The sequence below is a fragment of the Procambarus clarkii genome, chromosome 57 (genome assembly GCF_040958095.1).
Source record: "Procambarus clarkii isolate CNS0578487 chromosome 57, FALCON_Pclarkii_2.0, whole genome shotgun sequence".
NCBI lineage: Eukaryota > Metazoa > Arthropoda > Malacostraca > Decapoda > Cambaridae > Procambarus > Procambarus clarkii.
This window is the reverse complement of record NC_091206.1, coordinates 11,862,943-11,890,422: the sequence shown is the minus strand read 5'-3', so window position 1 is coordinate 11,890,422 and position 27,480 is coordinate 11,862,943. Positions and strand designations below refer to the sequence as shown.

Sequence of the window (27,480 nt, the reverse complement as noted above, 5' to 3'; positions counted from 1 at the left end):
TAATAGGCTTGTAAACTGTTTTAATAAATGTAAACAAAGCTGCCATGATTGTTGAAAGAAGTACAGGTTTCAAATGTGAATTTATAAATGCTTTATGAATCCTGGTCCATGTGTGGTAACAAAGAAGTGTGCGCTTTCATTGCATGGTAGTGATCAGCATAGGTGGACAAGGCAAGCAAATGAGAAATTAGCGATAGCCCTCATTTTGTAATGTTTTTTTATTTTTTATGAATGAAACTGTTGGTCCTTCTTTTCTGAGTTGAGATTTTCTCAATTGACTCCTTTATACCTTTAATGATAGCAGAGATGTTCAAAAAGTTTCATTTAGTGAAACGGTGCCAGTATGTCATCCTGACTAAACTGTCCACGATTCTGGTCATAAGACGCAGCGGATTTTAACGGGAAACAACTGAATGATTCTGCTCGGAAAAGGGCTTCCATACATTACCGAAATCCATACTTTTATTTGTCATTTTTCAGCTAACATTTAAATTTTACCATTCTGGGTTAAACTACTTTAGTAACTGTATACAAATAAGCAAAATTTGTAAATATTGTAGTTAAAGTGGTTAATGATAGTAATATTTTCCCTAATGTCAGTGGGGTGTATGTTATTTTATTGTTTAATGTAGCAGAAAATTACAATAATTCATTATACAATAATGTATCAATTTTATTTTTTGCAGGCGCAATGAAACAAAGTTACTTATAATCATAATGGTGCTGGCTGTGTTCTGCGCATTGTTTATGTTTTCTACAGTCTTCCTTTTTGTCAAGTATTTTTGCAAGAGAAGCCCAGAAAGATGCAAACCATCATCACCCACAGCCATTAATCATAAACAAGGTGAATATGATTGTCTTGGAAACTAAAAGACCCAATATTTTATTCTGTAGACCACTGGTACAGTAATTACCCTATGTGTCAAAATTCCTTGCAGGGCACTGGTGATAACTTATCTTTAGTTTACAACATATACCATTTAGCACTGCCAAGATCATCCACCCCAAAACACCCCACATTCCCTTTTCCCGTTAATTTCAATGATTGGGGCATTGACCAAGACAAAATAATGTAATCTAAATTATCAAACATATCCTGAGAAATAGTGCTGAACCTTCAAACTCCAGCACATTGTAGAGATATATTAAATGCTGTATAGAATCATATAAAATCTCTCTCTGAGCCAGATAAGAAATAGGTTCAACTTACAAAGAGAATGCAGACAACTTTACATATAAAAAAGGAAGAATAGAAAACACTAAATGGGTCACTGCCGTCCCCACAAAGATGGGCAAACTTTCACAAACCTCTTTAAGTATAGGCCTCTTACTTACAAGAAGACATGTGTACACCAAAAGGAATAAAAAAATGAGCAAAGTTCTGAGAGAACAATATGTGGTCCTGGTATTCTAGGTATACAGTTCCCTAGCTTTGGAATACAATCTGATTAGTTTGATGTTCATAGTGTGAAATTTCCTTGAGGTTATAATAGTGAATTCAATAAGAAAACAAATTAGCACATATGGCCTGATTAAGGACTCTCAAAATGATCTTATCTTGCAAATCTGCTATCCTTCTATACAAGTACTGTATATTCGAGGCAATTGACAGCGAGCCCTTCATCAAATTCATAACTCTTATTATAATACTTATTATTATAATGCTGGCAATCCAAAGGACTGAAGCCAGTTTAACCATAATGCCAGCAACCTCTCCATGCCATTTTGAGAAGGCACTATGCAACTTACCAACCGCCATACTCCACATTACAGCATTGCCAGCATATACAAACTCATTGTAAATGGACCACTAATATTTACCTCCACCCATCATTCTATTATACTATAATCCTCCAATTTACCACCTTTCTATCCAACTTTCTCAGTCCTTACCAAAGCCTTTGGCCATATAATCAAAATTACATTTTCCATGTAAATTAAGGGTTTTCTGTACCTTGATTTAAAATTATATTCCTATTATATCTGTACAAATGGTGCAATCTATACAGTAGTGCTTATTTTGAATATTCCTCCATCACAGCAGTGCCTGCACAACTCATTCGACAAGTGAAACGATTTGGCCCTAAGAAGCGATATGGTTCTGGAAATAAATCCGGATTTATTGGTACATCACCATGCCCAGAGTTGTCCAGTAGTGATGGTGTGAGCATCAATATTGAAGATTGTTGTCAGATGACTATGTGTGAAACTGTAAGTCATTAAGCTTATTGGTATACTTACTAACTCACTCACATGTCATAAGACAAAGATTATAGGGAAGATGGTACACCATGAGCACAGCTCTTATCGTGTAACTACACTTAGATAATTACACATCTATAATTTCAAGTATATATAAATTTACATCATTATTTCCTCATTTCCCATGTTCATGGGTTTATTAAGCACCAGTCTGGTAACAATAATGGAGACATTAGAAAATACAAGCTGAAGATGTGAAAAATTACTCTAGTCTATTCACCATATCTTGCACAACAAAGAATCTTTGAGAACCACCACCACAGTCAAGTTAATCATCCCAGCAGCATCTTGCCACTTTATAAGATGAGGTGTACAATGTTCTAAATAAGTTTCCATATATGAACAACACATTTACTCCCTCTGTAACTGCTGCTACCTAATAGCTAGGAATGAGCATACCAGAGTCAGGATGGCAGTGGAGCAGTACAGTAGTTTTAAAACATGGCAACGGTAAAGGACAAACTTTACCTTGCTCTTTATCTTCCTTGCCTTGCTCTTATCTTCCTCGAAGTTTTTCATCTCCTCACCTCTCTATTGCCTACTTAATGCCCTTGCCTCCCTCATCTCATCACAATCGACTTGATAATGGTCCAGGACGGACCGAAACGTCGTCGTCTCTTCAATTTCTAGTGTGTGGTTTGGTCAACATATTTCAGCCATGTTATTGTGACTCATCATCTGCATAAAGGACAAAGCTATTGCATAGTTAAGTATGGATAAAACGATAGTATGAGACATTGTGATCGGACTGCAGAGACACGAAGGAACACTCGTGGAGAACAACAAAGTGGGTGAGGAACTCGACAAGAGATTCCAAGATCTACAAACCAAAACTAGATTTGAGTCCAAAGACAGATAAAAACACACTCTTCTTTTTATTTGTATATACAAGAGTTCTTACAGTCTTGTAAAGCCACTAGCATGCATAATATTTCGGGCAAGTCCTTAATCTTAATTTTCCCTGGAATAAGACCCACCAAATCGTTTAACAACTATGTACCCAATCACTGCTGGGTGAACAGAGGCGTATAGTTAAGGATTGTCTCCAAGTCAATCCTCCCTGGCCAGGCTACAGACCCAGGCCAAATCGCTCATGAAGCATGTGGCAAGTGTCTTACCACTGTGCCACAGGAACTGTTGCTATGACCTGAAGCAACACTATACATAATATAAATCACAGTAGAAGAGGTGAAAAGACACCCAGAGGAACTAGATGTAACAAAATAGCAGGACTGAACCAGTTATCACCATGATTACTGACGAAGACTGTAGGGGTTGTGTTATCCACTAACTAGAGCATTAGTGTTATCCACTAACTTCACCACAACATTGGAGATCGTACAGCTCCCTGAAATTTGCCAAAAAACAAATGTAGTTCCGGTACTCAAGAAAGGAGACAGACAGCAAGCACAAAATTATAGATCATTGTCACTAACATGCATCCCCTTAAAATTTATGGAAAAATAATCTTCTAAAGAATAGAGGAACCCTTTTGAAGAGCAAATGATGTAATAGTGATGAAAATCTAATGAGACGGGAAAAATCATGCCTGACAAACTTCGTAAAATTCTGTGACAATGTCACCAAATGCAACATGAATGAAGGATGGATAATCTGCCAAAAAGCTTTTAATACTGTGCCTCACAAACAAGTAATGCACAAGATGGAGAGACAAGCATGGGTAACAAAAATGATACTGGATGAAAAATTACTGTACTGGAAAGGATTGGGAAGCTAATTCCTCATGGATTTGTCTCAGGATGATTGCTCTTTCTAATTTATATAAATGACCCACCAGAGGAAATTACTGTCATTTTTTTGCAGATGACACAAATCTATTCAGAGAGTAAGAATTTAAGAGGATTATAAAAAAAGGAAAAGATTAGGAAGACTCTTGGAGTGCTGCAGAAAACCCTTAACTTCAGAAATGGCCAGATAAATTACTTAAAATTCTAATAATGGTTAGATACCAGTAGCTTTACTGTTATAAATCACCGGTTATGAAATAACAGCAATTGCTTACATAGCACTGAAAATTATGCCTTAATGTGCTCGAGACCGTTAATTTTACTTACAATTTAAAAAAAATAATAATAAAAAATCACCATTTGTCATCACTAAGTGGGTCATTACTTGCTATCTGTAAATCGAACACAACATTTGCCCATTTTCATTTAAGTATTGTTTATATTATAATCCATCATGCATGATCTGTCTATAATAATACCCAACAGTTTTATGAGTATAGGTCTGAGCATTTTATGTTTTGCTGGACAAATGAACCTTCTCATGGGTTATTGTTCGACAACTTTTAATGAGTGGTTACATTCTCTTTGGATGTTTGTATTACATATATACATCTTTCCTTGAAATTTCTAAGTATTCATCTGCTGCAGATAGTCCAGGCTTTTTACCAGCAGCTATGGAAAATAGCCATCCATTAGGGTCTCAGACAGGCCCTAATAGATGGATTCTTGAATCTTGTATCTTCATAAAGTGTCAGCTGCTGCTTCTCCTGTTTATCTTACAGCACGTAAGATCCAGGAACTTTCTTAAGTCTTCTGTGCTCAGACTTTGTTTTTTCCTGCATCTTTAACGTGTCAGCAGGAATTTTGCTGATGACCAGCAATGATGAAACAGCAATGAGCTCAGCTTATTGCCGTTTCATGACAGAACCAAACCTGACTCCCCAACTTTGAGATCTCAAATATTAACGTCATGTCTAATAGGATAACTCCTTAACCAAGCAAAATTGATGTACTGTACAACACAAAATATAAATGAATTAAAACAGAAATGTTGCTAAATACTATAGTTATGCAGGCAAGCACTGAATATTTGAAATAGAGGTGATGCCCATTGTACTGTATATGGGATATATATTCAAATGTTAGATACTGAATTATTATTTATCAGTGTAAGATACTGAAGTTGCATTTAACATATATAATTCCTGTTATTGGGGGGTAGGAAATCTATGTACATATATGCTTTGGGCATGTACTGAGGTTCCCGTTTTCCCCCCCAAGTCGAATTATTGTCTAACTCCGGGTACTATTTACTGCTAGGTGAACAGAGGCCTAGCCTCTTTTTTTTTTCTTGGTAAAAAGATTATTTTACCTTTTAAAAATACAGAAGTAAGGAATTGAAACGTATTTTAGGGACCGTGTTTAGTTTATATCAATTAAATGTTTTAAACAGCCAGGCTTGACTGTCTTTTATAAATAATTTTTTTTTCAACAGCCTTGCTATACCTCTGTGAAACGAGAGGGGAAAGGATACAAGGCTGCAGAGAAACACAACAGATATGAAGATAAAAGGGGTCTCTTAGATGATTGTGAAGACATCTGAAATCTCTAATACATTTGAACAATAAGCTGCACTTCTCGGTAACAGAACAGGAGAGGCCATCTACAATCTACTAACATTTCCCAGAAGTATGTTTATTCACTCTTGAAATAATTATGAATGAAAAGAAATGAAAAGTTTTTGTTACGTTAGTAGGGAGCAAATTAAGGTTGTAATTTTGCCCTAGTACAGGGCTTTTACTGTTTTTTTTTTTATCATGGCATTAAGAATTTTTGCTTATGTTAGATTGTCTTGCTGCATATTCATATATTTTTGCTCCTACTGGGTTAGGTCAATTAAAAATAATTAAAATAATATTTATTTCAATCATAATTAAGTTTAAAGAGGTGTCATATGTGATATAACTAAATATTTGGAGCTGGCTCTCCTTTGTAATGACAAATGACACATTCACCCCATAAATCATGAAACTGCCTTAAGGTTGTTAAATAATGGTAACAGTTAAAATACTTAGGAAGGATGCTAGTTATGAGTCAAGATGCGCAACATTTTCTCATAGTGTGTTTATTTGGCTAAAATGATAGTTACTCATTCATTATAAACTATTTGGATCAAAATGATAAACATCTACATATACTGTATAAAATATCCACGTATATCTTTTGTAGGACCTACTCTAAAATCAGTCCTTGTCAAATAATAAATCTAACAGTGACTTTAAATTATCATGTGTACTAAGCTATTTGAGTAGCCTTGCAAGAAAAACTCTATTTGATATTTCAGTTATGTATTTGGTACCGTAATTAATGCTTTTGGAATAGCAATTGTCAATGCATCCTAGTGTTGAAATACTCGTCAATTATTTTGTTCAAATGTGACATCTAATTTTTTAATTAAACATGCATGCATGGCATGATTGTGCATGCACATCATGAGTATTTGTGTATACTGTAATATATATTATACATATATATATATACACACACACACACATACATACATATATACACTAACACACAAACTTGCTCGAACAAATAATACGGGGCAAATTCAATTTGTTTCACAGAGAATTTTGTTTGAGCCATTGGGTTTCTGACAACCCCCCAGGCCATTTTTAGGGGGAAGTTGGGGTGGAGAAATGTGAAGACCTGCAACCCCTGTAGTGCAGATAGTATACATGTTTGCTACTTCCCTTACCAAGAGAGTAGTGTATTGGAATTCAAGTACACTTGGGTAAGTACAAATCCATCCTAACACACCTTTGGCGCTGACTTAAAACAATTATGCAGTCTTCATTTTACTATTGCAAATGATAGAAAAATAATTTTTGAACAATTTTGTGTAAAAATTTTAATTATTTGATCTGCACTCATTACACTGATCAAAATGGACCAATAAGTCCAAAGTTAAACTTAAGTGATCAGTGGATCACTTAAAATCAGCCAGTCTTGGTATAAAAATTGATAACTAATTATTTACACATTTTTCATTTTGACTCTCATATAAAATGATAATTGGGAAAGAATTTGGTGCCAGATTTCTATACTGTATTGTGAATACAATATATTGGGCCCAAAAATGTAAAATTATAATAGAACTATTCTCACCAAGGGTGGTGAGGTGTAAAAGAGGGGGACAAGGTGTGGTGGGAAGCATTTGACTGGGAGCCGACTCCTTACACCACCAGTGTAACACCACAGGCAATGAAGTGGTTGTGCCTACACCACCTGTGTCGTGTCAATTTTCTGCTCAACGGAAATATATTTCCACTTTTTTTTTATTACCTTCAACACCATGTGTGCTGCTGTAAGGTATCTTGTTAACAGTAAAGGCAAGTACAGTGTAGATAATGCACTGTACTTGCCTTTAGGTACATTGTACTTAATAATATTGTACAGTGTACTGCTCAGCCAAGCAACTCTATTGTTTAAAGGCATAGAATGACTGTGGCTTTGGTACACTTTCACATCTGTTTTAGAAATTTTGTGACTGTTTGGCATTATTATTGTGTGATATTTGTCAAATAATGTTATGTCTTATCAATATTTGGATTTAGAACAAATTCATTTAGGTATGAATGAGCTGCAGTAACCTGCAGTGCAATAGTATTATCTTTCGTCTGTTTTGTGTATATGATTTCTTCATATTATTATTTGATAATACATTATGAAAAATAGTCGTATTTGAGTTCAAAAGATTTTATGCACCTTATAGTAGAATACTGTACATTTAAATTAGCTCAGCTGTTAACATAATATGTCCCAATGGGCTGGCTTGGCTGTGGCTTAGGCAAAGAACCCTCACAGACATTTGTTTGATCCACTGAACAATATAAACTGTTCAGCCCATGCAGGAATTTGATAAAGCGAGTTTCATTAAGAGCAAGGACCCACTGCAATTTTATATATATATATATATATATATATATATATATATATATATATATAAAGTTAATCACAAAACTATATATCAAAATGGCTGTGATTTACCTCATAGTAAAGGTGTTGCTTTGTTTTAAGTGGTATTCATTGCTACTTTATCTTAAGTGCTTCTGAAGACTTTGAAGTACTGTATAAAAATGGCAACTTTTATGGATGACATTTAAATATATAAATCCTCTGGGAAAGGGGCATTTTGAAGGGTTATGAACTTTTACTGTTACTGATAATGTTGCGAAATACCATCTCTCTTTTTTTATGTTTATGTAGCAAAAATTAAGTACATAAAATATAACAAATATCAGTATAACAATAGTAACATTTGAAATAATTCATTGACATCAGCAATATATTCAGTAGAAAGTTTGAAATGTATCTTCACTATAATGCAATTTTAAAATTTGAAAAATGGGCTGTGAGCATTTTCAAATTAAATATTTTACAACAACTTTTACTGCAAGTAATACAATTGTCTTGTCACCTGGACACACACACATGAATTCTTTTAAAATGAATGTGTATAAATGATATCAAGCAGATAAACTCGAAGTTTGAGTGCTGGTTGCTTATAAAGATTGTATGGTACCCTTTTATGCCAATGAAAGGCATCATTTTTTTGTGTACATTGTCTTCCCATATATGACAAGCTTCTCATCATGAGTATTATACTGTGAAGGCTATCAATTGAAGCTTAGTTGATAATATCACAAAATAATTATTTTTAACATTAAAATATGTACTTTTAGATTATTAATATTTTATTTATATAAAATATTATATGAAAAGATTTAACAGCAAAGTTATTCTTAATAATAACCGAGTATTCTTGTAAAAATAGTGTCCTAAAGGACAATAATGTGAGCAAAAAACTGAATCTCAAAATATAATAGAACACTTGAAAGTCATTTCAACTTTAAAAACAAAAAAGTCTACTGTATTTGTTGACTGCAGATACTCTTATTTTTTATACCTATGTTGCAACAGTTAGCTTATGCATTTTAGAAATGTAAAGCAAACATTTTTTTAAAGATAACTACATGGTTTGTTTGTCAAGTAATGAAACTTTTTATATGATTGTGAAACTTTTCAGCTCATGATTGGCATATATATATTGCAAATTATTTTATATAATTTTTGTGAACACACACATTTACAATGTGATTAAAATGGTATGCTTACTTCATATAGATATATTTTATTGAATGATGCTTTATTAGCTGGAACTGAAATGTTTTAGATTTCTTTGTAGTTCACTCCAGAGAATGATTCAATGCATAAATCCTGGAATGGTAATATTAGTGATCCAAGTGCAGATTTCATGAAATAGGGTAATTAAAGGCTTAATTTGTAATATGTTCATTGATTTAACTATTGCGGTAGTTGTCTTTATTAACGCAAAAAAGTATTAGTGCTTTAGTTGCAACAAAGATCTGTTTAGTATATTTGCAGAATATCTATTAACCAGCAACAATTGGAAATTGATTGCCAGCTGAACTCTCACCTTACTAGTACTGTATTTATTAGTAAAAAATAATTTACCTCATTTTAATGCAGAGTACTACTAAATTTGCAAGTTTTTTTGGTTATTAAAACAAAATATTGTTCACATAGGTAACTGAAGATTATGTTTTTAATTATAAATGTTTAAAGCCATGTAGCATTTTCAGACAATGCTTCAAAATTTGTTCATGTTCGTATCACCTACACCTATCAACATCAACACAGTACAGCTAGACAAGCTTTCCTTGTTAATGTAACAGACATAAGAAGTACAGTACTACACATTTATGACTTACATAAGATACAACTAAATCACCCATTCATGGGTATAAAAATGTAGTCACCAATGTGTGTGAAATTAATTATAATTTATGTCATGAACTAAGACTTTTAGAGTTCATAAAATGCCAAATTAGCTCAATAGCTTTGCTGGCGTCTAATGTTTTTATCTTGATTTCTTGTTACACGTAATTCAGCAATTTCCACAATTCCTATAATCATCCATTCAACTGCTTGAGGAAGAAAAGCCTTTTGTGGTAGAATTAGATGAATACCATCCATAATTTTTGTTGTGGGAATAGGTTTAGATTTTCTAATATTTACTGTAATTATGAAGCCTCTCACCTCAAGAAGTGGTAGAAGCTGTCATTGTACACTTAACTTTGTAGGGAACTGTAAGCATATAATTAGCAATTGATTTGTGTTGAAGTACAGTATTGACATATATAAGCTACTGTATATTAAAAAAACAGTTCATCAAGAATAATTGAAACTGATCCGAGCTGTTCATAACCCTTGGGAAAAAAAAAGAACTAATGAAACTCAATTTCTTAAAAGAAAAAAAAGAACAGGTTATAAGAATTACATTATTAATGTAAGTGTTAATGTCAAGAGAGCACAAGCACTTAGATAAAAATATTTCAATGTCCTCTTACTTGTTTTTGCATGTATATTTTATGTGAATCAGTTATATACTTATAGCATGATCTCATGCTTGTAATGAAACTATAATTCATTTTTGGCAGATAATGTGTATTTTGCAAAACATGTTTACCCCTTTCATTATTGGTATTTTGTTTTATGAAGTCTAGTCAAGTAATCACCAATTAGGAATATGCTCTGTATGCACCCTAAATTTGCATAGAATCCATGTGCCTTTTCCCCAAATAAAAAATGATGTGGACTAGTTTAAGAAATGTCCATATTATTTTAGGCCAAGAAATGTCCAATTTGTGCTTTAGACTAATTTACAGTCTTTATTCTACCGGCACATTATCATCCTTTATTACATTTTATCACTTCTGTGAATCAAAATTCCTAACACTAGTTCTCTATAGAAAGCTAATGAATGACCAGTTTTAATCCTTACGCTTCCATTAAAAACTTTTATAGACTAAACCATTTTATAATGCCATAACCTAAAGATTGGTGGGTCATAATACTTTGATGTGTGGTTTTGTGCCACAATGGTCATTGTATATCTTACTAGCATCTCAAACCACCAATGGCAAATGGTTTAATTTCCATGGAATTCCATCAACCTGACTAAAATAATCAAATGGCAGCTAATTGTTTGGTGAGAAAACATACAGGAGACAACATTTTTTTTTTTTTTTTTTATTTAATATTTTAAGATATGTTGTTATATCTCTGGAAATAGGAATATTATATTACCATGTTTACTTGCAATATGTACAAATACTTGGTAACAAAGAGTGAATATTTTTAATTTGAAGATCTAATTTTACTTTTTTTTTAAACATGGTAGGAAAAGGGACATTGATATTAACTAACTTCACAGTGTAAAGGTTAATGTGCATTTCTAAATACCTCGCTACTCTCTTCCCGTGATACATGTACTCTTAATCTGTAAAAGTTAAAATTTATGTAACCCATTTGTTAAAACTAATGTTTGGCAATGAAATATTTACAGTAAGAAGTGAAGTGTCTTTTTATGGTCTCAATTTTCATGAATTTTGTAGGGACAATGTACTGTATGTTGTCAATTTTGGATATCAACACTCATATGGAAGGATCAAAATGGGTCTTCAATCCTAAGGTTTAGGGGAAAAGGTCTTAAATTTAATATAATGTCTAATATGAACATCATTAATATATTGCTGTTAAAAAATGAGATTTAATATTTATCACAAAGATAGTGGCCTATCCTTGTATTATCAAGAGAGCATCTTTCCACTCAAAGTTAATTAAATTTGATTATTTAGTGAGCTAAATACTTAACATACAGTTAATTAACAAGGGTTATAAATTATTAGCATGTTATTTCATCTTTTTTTTTAATCGGTTAAATTCTGTGATTAGTGCAAAATATATTTGTAGCATATTTCAGGAGGCTGCTTAACACAAGTTAAATTAATATGTATATGTTGGTGCAATTGTAATATTTATATTAGAGAAAATCCACAGGAGCAGTGATGAGGGTTCGAATCAATGCGGTGGATATTCCCATGCACACGCTTCTAACGACTACACCACGACATGGTACAAGAGTTGCAATCATTATACCATGTCATGATTTAGTTGCTAGCGTGTGGGAACACCCACCGCATAGGTTCAAACCCTTATCACTGCTCCTACGGATTTTCTCATCGATGCAGTCACGTTAGTGTGATTACTCTGTGTATTGATATTATTGTTATTGTGATGCTCGTAGTACTCAGGACAGTCCTGTAACCTGACAGTGAAAATAAATGTAAATAAATTATAATTAAGATATATATATATATATATATATATATATATATATATATATTATATTTATTAGTCATGATTTTTAGGGAGAACTGTGACATTGCACTAGTAAGCAAGGTTTGCCTTCAATTTAAATGGGCAATTATCCTAGTGGCTGTAACTTTGTGTGAATATAGAAAATCCCTATCAGAAGTACTATACTGAATGTATCTTATCAAAGTATAAGAGTGAATCATTGAAAAAAAGTTAATTATCAAGTTAATTTAGCTTTTCAGCCACTGCCTTGCACATACATGTTTATATTATATATTTATAAACATTTATTTCAACTTCAAAGGTTACAAAATGTCGCACAGTGTTGCCTTACCTCGCTCATCCCAAGAGGGGATAGTGATATTTTTGTATGCAAATGTTATGCAGGTGAACAGGTCACCAGGTTGGACACCGAGATGGGTCACCTGGTGATTTGATTAGTCATAACTGGAATCCATGTGTGGGCTCTTCAGATGGGAGACACACTAGGCCAGTATTATTGTTTAAGGGATACATTTTGGGTCAACAGTAGATGTGTGTTCATTTGAGAGAGAATTGTTAGAACCTATTGACATTAATCAGATGTAATAGAGGTGTCGGGTTAAAGTACTTATGCATTTGTTTGGCATTTTAATGTGTCGTAAAATTATATGTGCATGGACCTATTGGGTATAACTTTGTTGATTGTGGAAAGTACAGTACTTTACATAAAATTGATAAATTTGTTGGTTAATGCACTAAACAAAATATGCTGATAATGTGTACAAGATATGCATAGTAAATACAAAGTTACATTCTGCAACTTTTATGTACTGTACAGAATTTTGTCAAAAATATAATTTGAAGAACTACAGTAGATATTCTCATCTCAATAAAAATGTTGATCTTTAATTTGTTTTCCTTTACCTTAAAGTTTTATAAACTGGTCAATGATACAAGAAGGTTAAGAAGTTATTTATTTCATCAAACAAACCAAAAGTCCCTGGAATGCATTGGGTTCTGAAAGAGATAAATGCATACCTACATTAAATACATATCTTTTGCTCAAACTCCTGTCCAATTTATTTATGTTATCCACTTGCACTTACATGATAAACTTATGAACAGTGATACATTATCGATAAAATACCCCTTGGCACTAATGAGGTCATTAACACCAATAAGCACATACAATTATGGTAGAAACATTTAAGGAGGGGGAAAAGCCTTCATAGACTCATGTAGGCCCTAAAAGCTTTATTTAGGAGTTCTTATTTAGTCCTCTTTATTTAATTAAAAGTAGAGGCCTCCATGATGTAGTGTGGGGACTTGTGATAAGCCACAGCTAACATTATTTATTAGTGCAGTTCTATACTGCACTAATAAAGGGCTTTGCCCGTCTCAGACCAGCAACCGGAAAACGGAAGAAAACCCGAACTCGACCAGAAGAACCATAATATGTACAGAGGGAGTGTAACAAGCGTAATCCAACAGTCAATGCGGACTATAGAAAACTAAGAGCTTTATCACCTTTACAATGACAATACATAGCATCAAAATTTTAAGCTGTTAGTGGCAACAATAATAAAAAAAGCTTAAACAAGCTCAGATCCTGCTGATATGTCAACAGGTCGCACTTCAGCAGCCTGTAGAGTATACAAAGACAACATACGTACACAGACCACAAGTGTAGTTCAGTCTCCCGCGTAACTGCTTGAGCAACCACAGAGTGACCTGGTGGGTACAGGTGCATATCTACTTCTGACTTTTGTTAGCATGCCGAGAGCTTTCCCTATTCCATAGCTCATGGTAAGCCTTATCCCTACTGGTTTTCCTTGAACACAACCCACCAATTGGTTAACAACCAGGTACCTATCTATTACTGGATGAATAGGAGGCAAACAATTAAGGATTGTCACTCAGTTAATCCTCCCTGGCCAAGACTTGAACCTTAAACCAGACCAAATTATTTACAAGGCACAGGGTGGGTGGGTGGGTGGGGTGTAATTACCTAAGTGTAGTTACAGGATGAGAGCTACGCTCGTGGTGTCCCGTCTTCCCAGCACTCTTTGTCATATAACGCTTTGAAACTACTGACGGTCTTGGCCTCCACCACCTTCTCACTTAACTTGTTCCAACCGTCTACCACTCTATTTGCGAAGGTGAATTTTCTTATATTTCTTCGGCATCTGTGTTTAGCTAGTTTAAATCTATGACCTCTTGTTCTTGAAATTCCAGGTCTCAGGAAGTCTTCCCTGTCGATTTTATCAATTCCTGTTACTATTTTGTATGTAGTGATCATATCACCTCTTTCTTCTGTCTTCTAGTTTTGGCATATTTAATGCTTCTAACCTCTCCTCGTAGCTCTTGCCCTTCAGTTCTGGGAGCCACTTAGTAGCATGTCTTTGCACCTTTTCCAGTTTTTTGATGTGCTTCTTAAGATATGGGCACCACACAACAGCTGCATATTCTAGCTTTGGCCTAACAAAAGTCATGAACAATTTCTTTAGTATATCGCCATCCATGTATTTAAATGCAATTCTGAAGTTAGAAAGCATAGCATAGGCTCCTTGCACAATATTCTTTATGTGGTCCTCAGGTGATAGTTTTCTATCTAGAACCACTCCTAGATCTCTTTCTTTATCAGAATTCTTTAAAGATTTCTCACATAATATATAGGTTGTGTGGGGTCTATGTTCTCCTATTCCACATTCCATAACATGACATTTATTAACATTAAATTCCATTTGCCAAGTGGTGCTCCATATACTTATTTTGTCCAGGTCTTCTTGAAGGGCATGACAGTCATCTAAATTTCTTATCCTTCCTATTATCTTAGCATCATCAGCAAACATGTTCATATAATTCTGTATACCAACTGGTAGATCATTTATGTACACAATAAACATCACTGGTGCAAGAACTGAACCCTGTGGTACTCCACTTGTGACATTTCTCCATTCTGATACATTGCCTCTGATTACTGCCCTCATTTTTCTATCAGTCAGAAAATTTTTCATCCATGATAGAAGCTTACCTGTCACCCCTCCAATATTTTCCAGTTTCCAGAACAACCTCTTATGTGGAACTCTGTCGAAAGCCTTTTTTAGGTCCAGATAGTTGCAGTCAACCCAACCATCTCTTTCCTGTAATATCTCTGTGGCTCGATCATAGAAACTGAGTAAATTCGATACACAGGATCTTCCAGATCGAAAACCATACTGTCTGATATTATATCATTTCTCTCTAGGTGTTCTACCCATTTAGTTTTGATTAGTTTTTCCAATACTTTCACTATTACACTTGTCAATGATACAGGTCTATAATTGAGGGGGTCTTCCCTGCTGCCACTTTTGTAGATTGGAACTATGTTAGCCTGTTTCCACCCGTCTGCTACGATTCCTGTACACAGGGATGCCTGAAAGATCAGGTGAAGTGGAATGCTGAGCTCAGATGCACATTCTCTCAGAACCCATGGTGAAACGCCATCTGGACCAGCTGCTTTGTTCTTACCGAGCTCCTTTAGCATTTTTTCCACTTCGTCTCTAGACACCTTTATGTGTTCTATGTTGTTCTCTGGAATTCTTATTGTATCTGGTTCCCTAAAGATTTCATTTTGTACAAACACACTTTGGAACTTTTCGTTTAGTGTTTCACACATTTCCTTTTCATCTTCCGTGAATCTATTTCCCATTTTCAACCTCTGAATATTATCCTTTACCTGCAATTTGTTGTTTATGAATTTATAGAATAGACCTGGTTCTGTTTTACATTTGTCCGCAATCCCTTTTTCAAAATTTCTTTCTGCCTCTCTCCTCACTGCCGTGTAGTTGTTTCTTGCATCTTTGTATCGCTGGTATGTTTGGGGGTTCGGCCTCTTCCTGTATTGATTCCATTTTTGTGTCTTTCGGTCTCTAGCCCTCTCGCAATTTCTATTGAACCAATCCTGTTTCCTAGTTCTGCATCTCTGTTTTGGTATAAATTTTTTTGTGCCTTTATCATATATTTCACAAAACTTGCTATACATCTCATTCACTTCCTTGCCTAGCATCAAGTCTGTCCAATTATACTCACTAAAAAAATTTCTAAGGTCACCATAATGTCCTCTCCTGAAGTCTGGTTTTTCAACTGCTTCAACCTCCTTATTTTCTTCCAGCTTATAACGCATTGCATACTTTATTCCCAAAAAGACATGGTCACTTTTACCCATGGGAGGAAGGTACTGAATGTCAAATATCTCTTCCTCCTTCCTGGTAAATATCAAATCTAGCATGGAGGGAACGTCCCCTTCCCTCATCCTCGTAGCTTGTTTAACATGTTGATGCAAGAATGTTTCCAGGATGAGGTCTACAAATTTACAGGTCCAAAAATCTTCTGTTTTAGCTTCATATGCTTCCCAGTCTATGGACTTCAAGTTGAAGTCACCGACTATCAACAGTCGTGATCTATCGTTATCCGCTCTCGCTATAATCTCTCTCATTATTGTTATAAGACCTTCACGTTTACTATCTAGCTCCTCCTTTGACCATGTGCTGCTTGGCGGTGGACTATATGCATTTATCATCATTAGTTTATCATCCTCATAGCAGATCTCTAGTGCTATTATGTCAACTTCTTGTGGATTGGCAGTCATTATTTCCTTCACCTTTAGGTGTTCTTTTACCAGCACAGCAACGCCACCGCCTTTCCTAATTTTTCTGTCCCGTCTCCAAATTGAGTAGCCCCTTGGGAATATGACCTCATTTAAAATTACATCTTCAAGTTTTGTCTCCGTGAGTGCAACAATGTCTGGTGTCTGCAGCTGTATTACATCACTTAACTCCAGTATCTTCGATCTCACTCCATCTATGTTGGTGTATGCAATCTTCAGGAACTTGTTCCCCCTCTCCTTATTCTTCACTCCCCCCCTCTCTATTGATTTTGTTGGTTTGCCTTTATGTACCACTTTACTGGTTTGCCTACCCCTATCACTTTGTAGAAAAAAGAATTTATTTCTTCTTCATTCCTGCTCTCATTTAAATGTTTTGCCTCGGCGAGGTTCAGTTTCAGCTTCTCTCTATCTTCTTTTGAAAGATCTCGTCTTAACGACCACCCTTTCCCATCCTCATCCCTTTGCAATTTTCTAGCATTCCTTAGTACTTCTTCCATCTGTTTGGCACCGTTTAGGGTGATCCTCAAAGGTCGATCTTTCCCTTTTACGTACCTGCCTATTCTCCTGTAGTCGCACACATTCTCTCTGTTTGTAAGACCTTCCACGAGGCCAACAATTTTATCTACTACTTTAGCTTCTTCTACAGCTCTTTCTGACCTAGATGTTATCGCCTTTTCTTTGCAGCCAAAAATGATCAGGGACTTACTCCGGTCAACTGTGTTTTGCACCAACTTCGGGTTAGATGCCAATTCTTTCCTCACTTCTAGCCTAATGTTTGTTTTATCTTGGTTGCTGCAGTGTTTGACTTCCTTTACTGCTTCTTCTATTTTTTCCTTCTCCTTGGCCACTTGTGCATAAGTGAGTTGCATATCTTTCTTGCACTGTTCTATTCCCTGTGTAACTTCCTCCATCTGTGCTGACAAAAGCTGTTTCTCCTGTTGAATTTCCTTGCCTAACCTATTGTAGTCATTTATGTTTAAATTTACTTTAACTTCTTCCAAAGCTATTTTTAAGAGTTTATTTTCTTCTTCCATGGCTTTGCAATTTGTTTCCAATTGATTCTTATCCTTGCGCAAGTCTTTCACTAAACCCTCAAGACATAAAACTTTGCTATTCAAATGGTCATTACTTTCTTTCAATTTACTAATTATTTCTACATGAGAGTTCACTATAGTATCTAAATTTACCAACTTGTTATGTAGACTACTAATATCAATGCTTTCTTCATTGAATCCCTCAAAATCAAGCTCTGTTTTGTTTTTCCCCTTGCCAGTGGCCATCTTGAATGTTCTTCTCTGTACTGTAAACACTAGGGCAACTTTTTCTCATCCGATTTTTCACTTCCCTTAGCACTTTCCTGTTATCTCACCTATTTTTCAAGAGCACTATACCTTTATGTTCTCTGGGACATCACTCACTACCATCAACCTGTACTACAATACTTAGGATTGTTGAAATATGCTGGAGCTCCTCTGCTGCAAGTGTTCACCCTAGGGGTGTCACCTTTTTCAAGTGAAGTTTTTTCACTCAGGTGTGAGTGAGTGAGTGAGTGAGTGAGTGAGTGAGTGAGTGAGTGAGTGAGTGAGTGAGTGAGTGAGTGAGTGAGTGAGTGAGTGAGTGAGTGAGTGAGTGAGTGAGTGAGTGAGTGAGTGAGTGAGTGAGTGAGTGGAGTGTGTGTGTGTGTGTGTGTTACCACCATATCACACAAGCAGAACCCAAGGCCAGCCCTAACAGCTAAGAATCAGAGGAAGACGACTGAAGAAACATGAGAACGGGGATGTTTCTAAGCCACGAACAAAATTGAAAAATACCCGGGGAGGAGAGAGGTAGCACCCAACACATACTGGGCTGAAGAACAAGAAAAGGAAGCCTCCACAGGAGGAACAACCACTCATGCCCAGAAACAAAGCTGTAAAAAGAGAACAAAGGGTAAACATAGAACACAAATACTAACAAAATCCTGAGATACTGTACACCTTTATCACAGAAGAGAAAGGACCATAGATAGAGCATACATCACACTCAAGAACCAAAGACCAGGAAAGAAGAAGGGATAGAATACCAGGAACAAAGTTCAACAACTACAAATCATTCCACAAATACAGTACATGATGGTATTAGCACAAGTAGGCTCCAGAAAACCATGGCAGGAACAGATATTGCAACTGCCAGCACCAATAGGTCAACTAGCCAAGGCCATTCTGGGGTCCCAACCAGCAGGGAAGGATGGGAGGCTAAGCAAACATAAGCTGGACAAAAAGGTCGGCCATCAGTCAGGACAGGAGGAGGAGAAAGAGGCAGACCTGCATATAGTATAAATGCTAAGAGCAGACACTTTAAATCTTCCCCATATAAAAGCAGGGAATTAATAACGTTCATAACCACATCTTGCTCAGCAAGATGTGGACTTCTAAGAAGGTTGTAGCCCACAAAGTTGCCACAAAATGGCAGCCCTACTCCCAACAAAATGTTTAATGGAAACCAAAGGAATAACCAACTGTGTCCAAAAACGATGCAGAATTCCATCCTGGAAAGCTGTAAGCAGCAAAATAGTTCTGAACTTGTTACACGTTAAAAAAAAATTCAGGTCCTCATAAACAGGATGCTAGCAACACAAGCTGGGGTAACTATAATCTATTAACTAGAGCAGGAAAGAGTGGTAACACTTGGAATACTCCTCTGTACAATGCCTTCCTCCAAATATAAGAATTGCGTAACAACTCAGACTTGGAACTTGCACTTCGTGAGAAGCGTTAATAAAAATGGACATCCTTCACTCAAGACATGCATTTTATCAAGTATATGGATTTTATCCTTACATGCTGCCTTAAATTGAAAAAAGAGGTCGACATATTTAGGTCGAGGAAAAATGTGGTTTCATCGAGGTTTAGGGACAGGAAGTACAAAACTCAATCTCCAACTCAGTGGGAACTTTCCTGTGTCACATTATTATGTATACCTAGAAGGAAAGTTGGAGACTCCTTGAACAAGTATCAAATCAGACATAGTGAATGCTATGGCATTCATGAAGGCTATCTCTACCTGCTAAGAAGAAAGTCTATCCTGATTACTCTAGCTATGTTCAGCCAATGTAAAGACTATCCCACCAGATTCAGCACTGAATGTCCATCTAACCTCAGCATGGGGGTGAACAAGGTGAATACTTCACTAAAGATCTTTCCTACTCTCTTCCACACAAAGATGTGTGTATGGTAGAGTTGGTTGTGAACACTACTTTGGTTAACTATGTGCGGTGGTGGGAGGTGGGTCATATAGCAAGGACAGAAATTCTTAAATTGCAATGATTTTTTGTAAAACATTTAACAAGTACAGTGGCTAATAATGGCAATACAGTTTGTGAAATAATTATTTTCATAATTTCTGTGTACATTAACTGTATATACAGCACGTGAAAATGTTAAGTCAACCTATAAATATTTTATAAACTGGTATAACTCACCTTTTAAATCATCTTCTAAACTTGTCTTATACCTATGGTAAATCATCCTTGTCTTCATACATATATTCCTACCCACAGCAACAGAAACAGGATACCAAAGCCCATAAATACAGAGGCAACAAGGGCAATCAAACATTCCTGAAAGCAAAATATAAAACAGAACTTTATATCATGCTGTCATTCATTCCCTGTGTATATATTAGTACAGAGCAACCCCAATTATCCAGATACTGTACTGTATATTGGTGCCTCTGGTTGCCCAAATAACCAATTATGGATAATTGAAGAAAAGATTGTGCCATCATTGAGAGTAGGTCAGGCTGACTGAGGGAACCGAAGCTGGGCTCGACTGGGTTTGCGATACTGTAACTTGATCTGAGAGGAGGCACACAGGCTCACACATCCATTTGAGCCTGGCTAATCTGCAACTTCCTGGATGGACTTTATCAATTAAGGTATCTTCTGAAAATCTCCACTTGCGTTAAAGCAATATTTCTTATATCTGGTGGGTAGTAAAATTGTGGTGGTGCTTGTCTTGTAGTTTCAAGGATTGATGTCCTTGTAGTCCAGTGTCTGACTAGGCCTCCTGGCTGACGATCTGGTCAAGCAGGTCATTGGACGCCATCTGATACAGGAATCATCCCGATTCATAATGTACCTTTTAAAAGGTGTTTACCAAAGTCTCTCTTGGATGTCAAAAGTTAGTTAAGCCTCTTATACTGTATTTACAAGGAAGGTGTTGAATAGCCTTGGACTCTTAATGTTCATAAAAATGATTCCCGAGTACTTAATATGCCCTTTACTTTTTAGTGGAACTATTTTGTACATTCTGCCTTGCCTGCTAGCCTTTTAAAGTAATTATTTGTGTGCATGGTTTTGGAATCTCTAATATCTGTCTTTTCTCCAGATGTAAATTATGATACAGCATTTCTTGTCCACACCCCAGGGAGTACAACCGAGGGATTTTAAGGGGCCGTAGTAATTACAAGTTTTATTGAATGGATTCAGATGAAAGCTCTCTGCAGATTCTCTGTGGTCAGCAACTTCTCCAGCTTTAAATGGGGTAGTGAATGTGCAGCAGCAATGTCTAATAGTGTTTGCCTGATAGTAACCTCAAGGGATTGATGTTCGAATTCTCTACTGTATTATATCTGGCCCCTGTGAGTTGTGGCTGGAGATGGGTTCCACAATTTACACTTTCATTGCATTCCAATTTTTTAAAACCTATAGAGAGTATTACTGACACCTGAATTGTTTTCTTTTTCCAACTTCCACCTTTGTTTTGTCTTCTTATTTTCATTATTTAAAAGGGTTGTTTTTATCCACCTTGTCTATTCTCTCCCAGTATTTTGTATGCATTCATCAAATTCCCTCTGATCCTCTTGGTACAGGTCAGTTGATCATCTCGCTACAACACGCATCTCTCTCCTCAATGTCAAAATGTGTGCCGTTTCCTGTTTTCCTCAGGTTTTTTGTTACTGCCTTTATAAACGCTAAATTTACTCCAAGATGGATAGTGATCAAGAGCAAATCCATCACGAAAACAGTGAAACACGTACGAGGGAGAAGCTATCAAGTGTATACAAAATGTATGAAAAAGTGAAACTCTCAAAACAAAATTTCTGGCTGTAGTTGATGAATTTCCAGGCAGTGAAACACTGCAGAAAGTGACAGTGATGTTGATAGTGAATTGGTAGAAACTGAAACAGCAGCTGAGGATGAGATGCAAAAATGGAGGGCGTGATGTTGATGTGGTTATTGATACAGCCCCACGTGCAGGTCCTTCATTTACCACTAATACCCCACGCATCAGTTCTAGTGAAGCTGGTCTACTGACAACACTGCACCATTTGTTCAGAGTTTTACTGGAACACCAGGCTTGACTGTCCTAGTACCAACCACTCCTCTGGGATTTATTCAGTTATTATTATGTGAGATTTACTGAAAAAATTTGGCATATGAAATAAACTTGTATGCATCACAAAGCATGTCCATTGCTTCTAACCAAGCAAAGAATGAGTGGGATGAAGTGAATGCAAAAGAGCTTGTCAGATATTTGGGACTGACAATCTTGATGGGAATTGTGAAGATGCCAATGATGTGTATGTATTGGCAAACAGGTAAAATCTGGCATATACAAGTATTGAAAGAAGGTACGACTGCAAAGCGACATGTAACGATTGCTAGGTAATTTCATACTCCTAACAATAATGTCATTCCCGAAGACAATACGAACAAACTCATAAAAGTTAGAACAGTAATAGAATATTTAAAAAATAAATTCAAAACATACTACATTCCTCAGAAACCATGTTTGGATGAAGGCACAGTGTCATGGAGGGGCCGATTAACTTTAAAAGTTTATAATCGAAATAAACCTGATAAGTATGGATTAAAGCTGTACATATTAGCTGAATCAGACTGGTTACGTCTTTGATTCAAGTGTTTGCAAAAATTGGGAAGATACCAATTGAAATGATGATTGGTTTGATTACACCACTGAAGAACAACGGTTACCATTTATATCTGGATAACTACTATAACTTGGTTCAACTTAGTGAACAGGTGCTTGAACAAGGTACAGTATATACACCTGTGGTACTCTCAGATTCCAGCATGGTGCACCCAAAGATCTTCAGCTTGAAGCAAAGAGGAAACTTCCTGTAGACAATACTGTATTCCGATGGAAAGACAATACAGGTACAGTACTTTTATAATTCCGTGGAAAGATAAGCGAGTTGTTTCACTCACCTCAACTTGCCACAATGCAGATACACAAGAAGTGGAAAGAAGGAAAAATAGTATGCAAACGTGACGGAACATCTTCATTGCAACAGGTCACTGAATAAACCAAAGGCAATCTACGACTACAATAACCATATGAAAGGTGTTATTACTTCGACCAAATGGTAAAATATTATCAGTTCACACCGAAATGTCACAAGTGGACAAAGAAAATCACATTCTACTTTCTGCAAATGGCTATCCATAATGCTTTTGTGTTATACCAGTACTACACAACAGATACCAAGAAACTCATTCCTCCAGATCAACGAAGTAGTAGTCATTTGTTCACTAGTAAACTTTGAGTACAGTATAAAGATTGGCCTCACAAAAATTACATCATACATGCTCTTGATCTACATGAGGACGACAGCAGTTGTACTGGTGACAATGTTGCATCACCCTGACCATCAGGTGTGAGGCGGCCACTCTTCCCTTCTTCAAAGCAAAGTCAAGAATCATCACCGGACTCGGGAGATGAGTTTCAGACAACTCCTAGTGGTGCTGCCACTTGGTGAAGACCTCATATTATGATAAACCCGAACATCTGAACAAGAACTTCAACCATTCCCTAATTTGCATCGAGAAAGCTCTGAGGTGTCATGTCTGCTACAAGTCTGGTAAAAGGAAGGACACCAACTGCAAGTTGTGTGGTGTGGTACTGTGCTGCCCTGTGCTCCGGCTTCTACCATTGCAAGAGGAAATACTGGGTGGCTAAGCAGTAATGCTTACCCACCATCCCCTCCACCTATAAAACATCTGTTGAGCAACTTCAGGAAATATCCTTTCCTGGAGCAGATGGAGGGGTTTGCTCTACAATCATTGGGTGGTAAGATAAGTTTATTAATTTTTTATACATATGATATTGTGGTATAGACACTTATGAAGGAAACAAGACAAAAACGAATGAAATAGTGTAACAAATAATGTCAGGAATGAATAACGACTGTAAACATTGACGCAAAGCCGTTTTTTTCACATGACCGTGTACTTTATCTTATAGTATTGGTAATGCTGTTCTTCTATTTTACCTTATATGTATATATCCTTCTAGAGCATTCAATTGCAATTTGATACTAAAATAGACGTAGCACGAAAATTGAGGTCAGAAAATAAACATTGGAGTGTTGTTGTCTGCCGGGTATGGCAAAGTGTTAATTAGAAACGTCTTGGAGCATTTGGCACTACTGTATCACAGCCAAAAATATATAACACAGTACAGTATATTCAAAATATTAAGTTTTGAAGCCATTTTTGGTACTTTATCCAATCACCCACATTTATTAACATTTATCTTAAATTCTACAAAGAAAACAGAAAATAATGGCTTGATTTTATCTACATTTGGGGAACTTGTATTAAAATTAGAATTTAATCATTTTGAAATTCTGTATAAGTACAAAAATATTGAATTTTTATTTCTAATACAGTATTTTCTCCAAATACATACTGTATTCCTTAGTTTTAACTCATTTAGAAAGAATTACTTTTGTCTTCAAGTGCTTTTGGAATTGCACAACAAGATTCAAGAGGAAATTAAATAGAAAAATCTGGTCACTGTGTGAAACTAATGTAACATGGCAAGAAATGCAGTAAAAAAGGCAATTCATAGAAAATAACAACGGGCTTGTATAAGCTGAAACATTAATGTTTTACTATAGTTTTGAAAATTAAATCAATGATGACTGCTATTCCATATGTGACTAAAATTAATACAATACTGTAGTATCACTTCAGGTAAGCAAATGGTAAATAGTAATGCAGCACTCAAAATTTAAATCAAGCACAAAGTTTAATCAACAATGGAAAGATAAGTTAATTTTGTTTTAAAAGCACTATATTTCATTACAGTATATATTAAAGATCTATTTATGGAATATCTAAAATCAAATGATACTAGGATAGCACACTAACCATATAAAATTTTTGAGATCTGTCTTGGCCAACTTGGAGGCATTTCAAAGGAAATATTTAAAGTAAAGTAATAATTACGGAATAAGAATACTGAACATATAAGGCACTACTGTAGTCACATTCACATACAGTCACATTCACTAATTCAGTGAATTAGCTTTTAAACATGTAGACAATATCTAATTTACAATAGTACAGTACCAAAGTTTCTGAGATGGTTAGGCACATCAAGTAAAATCACATTACATACACCAAGTCATACTCTTATTACATTAATGAATAAATATATTATTTAAGTTTTCTAATTATTTGTTATTTTATTTTCTAATTATTGCATGGTAAAAAGCATCTACTGGGAACTGAAAATCTGCATGAGACTGATCCAAGCTGCCTATACCAACAACGCAAAATTATTTAATATGTTTGTCATCCTGATACACAATTGCAATATAAAACTTAAAATGCATAGAACTGTACCTTAAAGCAAGTTACAATCTTGAGCTAGTTACAAAACTCGATATAAGTCGTCACATCAACAATGGGTTCGAGATCGAACCTGTACTTGAGGTTGATCTCGAACCCATTGTTGATGTGACGACTTATATTGAGTTTTGTAACTAGCTCAAGATTGTAACTTGCTTAGCTAAATGAATTGTGGGGTTCAGTCCCTGAGCCCATTATGTGCCTCTGTAACCCTTTCCACTACCGCCCACAAGATGGGTATGGGGTGCATAATAAATGAACTAAACTAACTGTACCTTAAAAAAGTCTCTGGTGAGCTTGGTTGATGTAACTTCATAAACAAAGAACCAGGCAGTGAAGAAGATGCCAATGCTCATAAGCACCAAGGTGAGATGTGGGTAAATAGCCGGATTCACCGGGGAGACATATCTTGACATTGATTCTATTCCAATCTGAAAATAATCAGTTTGTTTAAAGACAAGTAGTAGACAAGAGTTGTATAAAAAATTAAACACTTCCCAATTTTGTAATGAATATTAAATTCTATGCTAACTAAAACCACGTTACTGTACAGTGTTTTTGGATATCTCGTATGGGCCAATAGGCCTTCTGCAATTACCTTCATTTGTATATTGAAAACTTTTAAATTTTAAAGTACAGATCAAGTCAAATACGGGGGGCCCTTCGAAAAGCCGCCGGCTTCCTGTCCTCGCCCTCCTGTAGTGGCCCTCAGGTAAAATCATCAAATTCATCTAAACAGCGAGATGCCCTAAACACAAGACTCCTTCACTCGTTTTAAAGACAGTGATCTAAACTCAAACAGTGAAGACCTACAGTTGATCTAAAATGTAAACATCAATAGTGACAACTACACAAATTTACGATTATAAAAGGTGGAATATAAAAAAGAAATGAGAAGAAACACCAACCATCTTAGCAGGAGTTGTTGTTGACACGGTCCACCAATGACACGCCGCCACCCACCGGACAGCTGTTGAGGGGGTAAAAGCTCTCGTACACTTATGGCAAAGTTGTTGGTTTTCAAACCCACATTTTCAAGTGATTTTCTCATTGTTGGATTTGTTCTGTAGAAATTGAAATTGAAATAAGTTTATTGAGGTAAAACACACACAAAGGGATGAGGTAGCTCAAGCTATTCTCACCCCGTTCAGTACATCGAGAGATAAACATATATATTTCCTTATTCTGTAATCAGTACTATGAATTTATATTGTAGTTATTATGATGAAATCAAACTCTGCTTACATATACCTATTCATCTTTATCTGTTAGAGTATGAACCTGCTCGAAACTATGCGTGTTAGTGGCTTTGCAACCAGGGTTGCTAGATACAAATTGCTGAAAGTAGCTAGCTGACGGTCAAAGAGTAGCGAATTTGTAATAAGAGTAGCCCAATTTTTTTGTTGAGTGATACGGGTTTCAAGGAATATATTTTGATATATAGAGTACACTACACGATGTTAATTGTTTTATTCATATTATTTCAGCACACACACACACACACATACAAAAAAAGAAACCCGGATTTCAAGCAAACATATAAATATAGTTCACACATATAAACATAAAACGGAGCTCTACAAATCAAGGGACCCAGAATGTGGAATGACCTTCCCAATCACGTCAAAGACTGTACCTCTCTCAACCAGTTTAAGATAAAAACTAAGCACTACCTAATAAATTCCCTGTAACCTACCTTACCCCTATACTGTCAACCCATGTCTGTTTTTTTTAAACAACGCTGTTTGTCGACCTAATTGTATTTGCGCTGCTTTTTGTGCCATGTTCCCCCCTTTTATATTTTTATTTTTATTTGTTCTCAACACATTTTATTCTTTAATCTCAATTAGTATTAAGTTTTAGTCTTTAATGTTTTTCCTGCCCGAAACGCTTTGCATAATAGTGGCTTTAGGCATTGTATGTACTAGCTCTATCTATAAATCTATCAATTTATG

At 35.7% G+C, this 27,480-nt stretch overlaps 2 protein-coding genes across 8 annotated transcripts in view; one reads left to right on the top strand and one right to left on the bottom strand.

Moving 5' to 3' along the window:
- The window catches only part of LOC138353347 (low-density lipoprotein receptor-like), a 35,905-nt gene extending 22,760 nt beyond the window's left edge, over positions 1-13,145 (top strand). For 2 of the 7 annotated variants that reach the window (XM_069306264.1, XM_069306266.1), the window contains exons 6-8: positions 687-844; positions 2,042-2,211; positions 5,506-13,145. In XM_069306264.1, the coding sequence (XP_069162365.1) occupies positions 687-844; positions 2,042-2,211; positions 5,506-5,613 (436 nt within the window). In that variant the 3' untranslated portion in view covers positions 5,614-13,145. The remainder of the gene's footprint in view (positions 1-686; positions 845-2,041; positions 2,212-5,505) is intronic. The other 5 variants (XM_069306267.1, XM_069306268.1, XR_011223120.1 and 2 more) reach the window with 4 other exon arrangements.
- Positions 13,146-13,196: 51 nt separating this feature from the next.
- On the bottom strand, positions 13,197-26,267 carry LOC138353348 (transmembrane protein 258-like). Its single transcript, XM_069306269.1, has 4 exons — positions 26,124-26,267; positions 25,801-25,956; positions 20,345-20,482; positions 13,197-13,253 (listed from the first exon to the last, which is right to left on the bottom strand). Exons 1-3 carry the CDS (start codon positions 26,127-26,129, stop codon positions 20,399-20,401), a joined length of 246 nt encoding a protein of 81 aa, XP_069162370.1. The 5' UTR covers positions 26,130-26,267; the 3' UTR covers positions 13,197-13,253; positions 20,345-20,398.
- Positions 26,268-27,480: the final 1,213 nt, after the last annotated feature.

What these genes read in the sequence shown, in the direction of transcription:
- LOC138353348 (XM_069306269.1), bottom strand. An exon ending in TCACCAGAGACTTTTTTAAG is followed by an intron (nt 20,483 to 25,800) that starts GTACAGTTAGTT and finishes TTTTGCTTTCAG; the next exon opens with GAATGTTTGATTGCCCTTGT.